We start from the raw sequence: 7,336 nt of genomic DNA on the forward strand, positions 1-7,336 counted from the left end.
CAGGGCTCTGTAGCGGCTCCTGCTACTGCTCCACGTCGCACACGGCTACAGCAAGGCAAAATTAAACCTATTGATTATAAACATATTACAAAACATGGAATGATTTGTTCAACAGGTGAACCAGGAGAACCCAACACTCTTGAAGAAGCACTTGGAGATGCTAATTGGAGAAAGGCAATGCATGATGAAATTGTGGCACTAAGGAAAAATAAAACATGGCACTTGGTCCCTTCAAGAAAAGGTAAAAATCTTATTGACTGTAAGTGGGTCTTTAGGATAAAAAGAAAAGCTGATGGAACCATTGATCATTACAAAGCTAGACTCGTTGCAAAGGGGTTCAAACAAAGGTATGGTATTGACTATGAGGACACATTTAGTCCGGTTGTTAAAGCTGCTACCATACGCCTTGTCTTGTCCATTGTTGTGTCTAGGGGATGGAGTCTACGACAGCTAGATGTTCAGAACGCGTTCCTCCATGGTGTTCTGGAAGAAGAGGTTTACATGAAACAACCTCCTGGGTTTGTAAATGCACAGGCACCACTTCATGTGTGCAAACTTGACAAGGCCTTGTATGGGTTGAAACAGGCTCCAAGAGCATGGTATTCTCGCCTCAGTAAAAAGATGCAAACACTTGGTTTTGTTCCTTCAAAGTCTGACACTTCGTTATTTATCTATAACAAGTCAAGAATATCCATATTTGTTCTCATTTATGTTGATGATATAATTGTAACAAGTTCATCTGATGAAGCAATAACAGCATTGTTGAAGGATTTAAGTGCAGAGTTTGCTCTAAAGGATCTAGGAGATCTACACTACTTTCTTGGTATTGAGGTCAAACAACACAAGAATGGTCTTCACCTCTCTCAAGAAAAGTATGCAACAGACTTGGTAAAAATTGCAAAGTTGTAAGTCTGCACCTACTCCTTTGTCTAGCACAGAAAAATTGTCTCTTGTTGAAGGAGAGCATCTGAATTCAGAAAATAGTACAAAATACAGGAGCCTGGTAGGTGCACTTCAATACTTAACATTGACTAGACCAGATATTTCTTTTGCTGTCAATAAAGTATGTCAGTTTCTTCATGCACCTACCACTGTTCACATGACTGCTGCAAAACGTATGGTAAGATATGTGAAAAACACATTGAACATTGGCCTAAACTTCAGCAAGTCATCCTCTGCACTTGTCAGTGCCTTTTCTGACTCAGACTGGGCTGGGTGTTTAGATGATAGACGCTCAACTGGTGGTTTTGCGGTATTCCTCGGACCAAATTTGATATCTTGGAGTGCAAGAAAGCAAGCCACAATTTCAAGGTCCAGTGCAGAGGCAGAATACAAAGCATTGGCTAATGCAACAGCAGAGATCATATGGGTGCAATCAATTTTAAAGGAACTAGGTATAAAAAGCACTAGAGCTCCATGTCTGTGGTGTGATAATTTAGGTGCCACCTATTTGTCAGCAAATCCAGTCTTTCATGCTAGGACCAAGCACATTGAAATAGATTTTCACTTTGTTCGAGAAAGAGTTGCAAATAAGCTTTTGGATATTCGGTTTATTCATTCTCAAGACCAAGTTGCTGATGGCTTTACCAAAGCTTTGCCTACAAGAAGTTTTGAAGACTTCAAGCATAATCTCAACCTAATGAAGTTGTGATTAAGGGAGGGTGTCAAGCATGATGATAATATTGCACATGCCTTGCGTGTACAAGGAGAAGTTCACCAGGAGAAGTTAGTTAGATAAGTATCTTGTAATCTTTATCTTCTTTATCTCTAGCTTTTCTTCCTTTCCAAGATGTAATCTCCTAACCAACTTGTACACGTATTTGGGCTCGCAACCCCGCTATATAACACGCAACACGTCTGCCAGGAAAGGCAAGACGTTTACCGCAAGTCGCACACAAACCATTGTTCATCTAACCGCTACAGTACAGAACGAGCCATTCATTGATAACACTCGTGATGCTTACAAAATAAGGCTATGCTGATATATGAAACTTATGGTGTTATCATGTCGCAAACTTGCAACTAGTTCTACAAGGTGATTGATGTAGTGTAGGAAACTAAAAAATGATCGGAACTTATGGTTTGCTGATTCAAAATTCAATGCGACCCAGGGGCATCCTGCCAGCCATTTTAAAACTTCCATATCCTGCTAACATAATCTATTGATGAAGAAATGACATTTGAATTATGTTTCTTCTCTATCTGCATATATTTCTGGAGAAAATTATAAGTTGGAAGAACTAACCTCTGAAATAAGTTACGTTCGCTGATACGTAAGAACAAGATGAGCCTGTCAGTCAAGCTCAAAGCACCACGAATACCTCCCCAGAGCAGAGCAAGTTTCCCCACAAATTTCAAAATTCCACCTCTTTGCCCTAGTTCAGCTAGAACAGCAACGAGCCTGTTGCCAAAAGACAGACATGGTAAGGGTATTCACAAGACAACAAAGAGAGAATAAAGATGATAAATGCAATGGCAACATTAAACAGACCTATCGTGATCAAGTTCACCACCACCCTTCTTGGGTACCACCGGAGCTGCAACAGACATGGCTTTCTCAGCAAAGCTTCTCACTAAGTTGTTCTGGCTCTTTTCCAGTTCAGTGTCGTCAAGATTATGCTGTGTGCTGCTATCATGCTCTTCAGCATTCTTTTGCTGAGATATAAAAAAATCTGTATTGTTAGAATGAATAATTAACAGAATATTTCAACAATAATAATTAGGAATCAAGAATAACTCAAATATGCAACATGGAACGCACTATAAGGAACAACCTTTGTGCACTCTTGAACTTGTGACAACTGATCAATGAGAACTAGTACCTAATACTACAGATATTTGGACTATGTTCAAACAAAAGGCTGAGCCGGACTCCAGTATCCATGTGTTTTATTTCCATCCAGCTTAATTATGAACAAAAATGAAACAACATGGCATTATTTGCTTACTTGATGATGTGCTACGAATGCAGAAGCACCTAGGGCAGCCGTTACAGCCCCAACCATCATGCCTTTACCATCTGACTTTGTTATCTCCTGTTGCTTGTGCTCACCGGGTTTTTCGATATAATAATCTGTATTTGCTTCTTTTTGTGTGCAAAGATCAGCATTTGCCTCTTTCTGTGTGGAAAGATTATCCATATTTCCTTCGTCAGCATCCTGAACAATAAGATCCTCATCCAAAATTCCTGACTTGACCGCAGCTTTTGTAAGGTTGTCATGCTTAGAGACACCAACATGGAAGTAGTTTCTCAAGGACGCTAAAGTTACGCCAACTATCACACCCACTGGAAGAACCTTCCTCAGATCATGAGATTGCAGAACTGCAGTTGATATAGCTTCAACAACATTTTCGCCATGGACCACACCAAATTTCACAGTCGTTGGATTCCTCTGCACAGATGTTGCTCTGTATAACTCAGAGTCATGGACAATAGTTCTAGAAACTTGAGTAGCGAGTCGTTCTACATCATGTGCAAGACTTCTTTGAAGTTTCTCAGCTTTTGTTATCCCCAGTCTGCGACCAACTTCAGTTTTGAGAGTATTTGTTAACTCATCACTAATAAAGTATGTGAGTGTCTGTCTCAAAGCATTACCAGGCAACTTCTCAATTACCTTCCTTTTGGTTTCAGAGTCTGCAAAATTTCGCAGAGCTGAGTATGGTGGCAAAATAACATTGCCTGTCCTAGGTGGAGCTTGGGAAGAATCTGCATGCTTGATCCCTTCATTAACGAAGCTATATTTTCCAGATATAGAAATGTCACCTTGCACATTGTCCATTTGATCTGCTAGTTTCCATTTACCCTCTTGCGGATCAAGGAAAAGATCAGTTGCCGAGTTCAAATCTGGTGACTCAAGTTGCAGTTGCCTTGTAAGATATTCATGAAGGTACAAAGCATACTGCACCTTCAAATAAGAACTGGCAGCTACGTCCAACAAGTAATCAGGTGAGCCACTCACTATCTTTGCAACATCACCATCAACATCATTTCCAGGTATATTTCTTTGAGAATTTCTGATTTTTCCTTTCGAAGGTGGGACAGTGTTCAAATCAGATTTTTTCTCACTAAAATTATGATCTTCAGACATGATTGAACGAGCTTTAACAGAAGTATTATGTTGTGATTCACCAGATGATGATGGATTTTTGTCCTTTCCACTTAACTCATTGTCCACATCCACCATCACATCAGACTTTGTCTCATCAACAGGAGGTTTATCGGTGGCTCCAGCAGAATTCTCCCTGTCCTCAGAGTCCTTGTGCTTTTGAAACTGGTCAATCATATTTTCAATAACTCCGAACACACTATTGACAGCCATTTGAGTCGAGTCATCAAAATCAGTTAAGGCATCCAATGCCTGTCTCACATTATTAACGGACGGATGTTTAGATTCTTCTGTTTTAGAGATTTGTGTGCTCTGATCAACAACATTAAGTGCAACCGTATCTTCATTGGCATGAACTACATCAACTTCCTTGTCTACCATATTGGACTGTGGATTCTGCTCTGCTGTAGCATCTGCCGACTGCACTTGCTCCTTGGGAGTTCCTTTTGAGTTGGCTGTTGATGGATCATTGGAAAGATGCTTTGGTTCTGTTACACTGCCCTGATCGGCCTCTTGCTTCTCTTCACTGCTTTCATTCACTCCAGAGTTATCTTTCTCAGATTTATCGAGTTGAGTCTGTTCACTTCCCATTTCGATTCCAGTTCCTACAGGCTTTGCTTGTGATAAATCGATACCATCAGCAGAATTGTTGTCGTTTGAGGTCAGATTAGTCTCTTTTTGGTCTCCCTCACCAATGGATGTAACACTCCTGTTCTGGTCAAGAATTTTGGCATCCTTAGCTCCACTCTCATGGTCTGACTCTTTGACCTTTTCTTGGACAACAGTCTTGGTGGTTGATCTTGCATTGGTCCAGCCGCGCTTCAATGCATCCAAATTGAAATTGTGTCGTTTAGATTGTAAAATTTCAGTCACAGACGACGTAAGCTTTTCACGCACATCTTCAGGTACAGCTTCTTCTAGAGCTTTTACAAGAGATTCACCTTGTTCTACTGCCACCAGAACCTTATGGCAAGAAAGAAACATGTAAGCAGCTTGACGCATTTCTCACAAGACTACAGCAAGAAAATTTGAGTTTTCCTATTTAAAACTCAGTGCTTCCATAAGCATCATAAATTACACGATGAACAGAAAATAACCTCCCATGATTGGCCTATGACCTTGGAAATGGAATACTATAAGGCATAGAGAAATTTGACTCAACAGAGAATATTATCTAGATCTACTATACCTTGTTCTTTTGATCATCATCCAGAGTGCCAGGCATTGTAGCATCCAGCATATTCATCACAAGACCTGCTGATTGTAGTACATGACCTTTTTCAACATCTTCAGGAATCTCTTCTGGCTCCTCTTCATCAGCCTCTTTGATTATCCTGCCTACATCACCATTATCTTTTAACAGCCCATTTTTGCTATTTTGAGCACCAGATACATGACCTTTTTCAATATCTTCAGGAATCTCTTCTGGCTCCTGTTCATCAGCCTCTTTGATTATTCTGCCTATATCACCATTATCTTTTAACAGGCCATTTTTGCTATTTTGAGCACCAGAATATCCATTTGCAGAATCATTGAGCAGCCCATTTATTCCATGGGGAAAATTATTAGAGAGAAAAAACTGAGCTTGCTCATGAAAATTGTCCTCTTTGGGGACCTTATTATCATTCGGTTGAGGTACGGTGAATGCTAGACCTTTGGATGGGTTAACGGTGATATCCACATCTTTGATAAGCGGATGACGACCCTTAAGAAGAGCAAACTCCACTGCTGACAACCACTGCATAAACCCAAAGACCAATTTAACGTGACAGCTGAAATGAGCAACATGACAACATGAAGTAAGTAATTGCAGAAGCGATCCATAAGAATGCTAAATACCATGGGGACTGCAAGCAAAAGAGTTTGGTGCCATCACTTAAAATGGATCAACTCATGCATCTAAATAAGAAGTTAAATAAACACTAGTAGACCAAAGAAAAGGGATAAAGCAGTCTCAAGAGAGTCAGCTAACACATTATGAGTAAGCATGCACGTGTGCGTGCCCACACACAAAGCACACACGTTTTGTTGTTTTTTATGTGGAAACCTTCAACAGCAGGGAGCTGGATTAGAGATCACGTTGAAGATAAAATATACTCTTCTTTGAGGTGGTACAAAAATGTCTCTATTGGAGTCAAAATAAAAAATGGCAATGTTTACCTCTAGGGTAAGATTCTGGCACCATAATTCAGTGTATCTCTCAAAGGTGAATCCAGTTGAGTGTACACAAGAACAAAGGAGAAGGCTGGTAAAAGGATTTTCTGATATTGAACTACGCGGTACTGACATAAGTGGCACAGTCCCATCATCACTCTGCAAGATATGGCTTCGAAGTTAGATAACCAGAAAGGCAGTATTGACAGAGCATGTAGCTGGATTTTAGCATAATCTGGGAGTTAATACATTCACATATCCTAACATTGGATTGATATAAAAATTTCAAAAAGAACATTAGACTGATTCGAAAGAACATTAGACTGATTAAAAAGAACATTAGGCTTATACCTGTATAAAGAGAACAGGTATTTTCAAACTGGCAACTGAAGGCCTCACGCTATTTTCCGAATAGAAGTCATCAACATTAGCAAACCCATGTGAAACCATGGATATTGCTCCATCAAAGTCACGCAAACAGTTCGCCGATAAAGCCTTTTGGACATCAAAGTCTTTATCCTTTCCTTGAAAGAGTTCCTGAAACAATAAAACAGACTAAATGTCCTACTCTGGAGAAGAAAGACTGCTTGCAAATGCAGGCCATCTCAGGGGCAGCTGGTTGGTCAAGTTATTTAACATGCACAGCTTACGCTATTGCTCTGTTTACAAGATGTGGAAAGGAGACACTACTAGTGTGGGGTCACAACCTTATTCGCACGCAGAATATCAACCAAGCCAGTTGTGAGCTTTTGATCAAGAGCGATATTATGAGGAAATGTTCTTGTTGCTTCCTGTAGGTCAAAAGGATTGTCAATACAAACAGCAGCCGTAAGAGGAGTAGACTCTCCAGCTTCCACAAGGTACTTTGTCAGCATATTGGCACCATAACCCCACCCAACACCCATTATTGTCGTCCATGGCCTTTTGCTGTTTATAAAGCGGATCGTTGTGCAGATGTCATCACTGTCAGCTGCTGTAAATAACCTACAGAAGAAGTTTGTTTAGAAGAGCTACAATTTTGGGCAAGATATATGTCATTGCAACCAGTGGCGGAGCTAGCCGAAAATCAATGGGGG

General features: G+C 40.3%; 1 protein-coding gene across 3 annotated transcripts in view; it reads right to left on the bottom strand.

The window, feature by feature from the left end:
• Positions 1–7,336, bottom strand: part of LOC123103773 (uncharacterized) — a 14,991-nt gene that overhangs the window by 6,012 nt on the left and 1,643 nt on the right. For 2 of the 3 annotated variants that reach the window (XM_044525456.1, XM_044525458.1), the window contains exons 2-8: positions 6,968–7,244; positions 6,612–6,797; positions 6,267–6,419; positions 5,296–5,844; positions 2,949–5,069; positions 2,492–2,655; positions 2,246–2,401 (exon numbers count right to left, since the gene is read on the bottom strand). In XM_044525456.1, the coding sequence (XP_044381391.1) occupies positions 2,246–2,401; positions 2,492–2,655; positions 2,949–5,069; positions 5,296–5,844; positions 6,267–6,419; positions 6,612–6,797; positions 6,968–7,244 (3,606 nt within the window). Of the gene's footprint in view, positions 1–2,245; positions 2,402–2,491; positions 2,656–2,948; positions 5,070–5,295; positions 5,879–6,266; positions 6,420–6,611; positions 6,798–6,967; positions 7,245–7,336 lie in introns of those variants that run through there. The other variant, XM_044525457.1, reaches the window with a different exon arrangement.

This window comes from Triticum aestivum, chromosome 5A, assembly GCF_018294505.1.
Source record: "Triticum aestivum cultivar Chinese Spring chromosome 5A, IWGSC CS RefSeq v2.1, whole genome shotgun sequence".
In the NCBI taxonomy this organism is placed as follows: Eukaryota; Viridiplantae; Streptophyta; class Magnoliopsida; order Poales; family Poaceae; genus Triticum; species Triticum aestivum.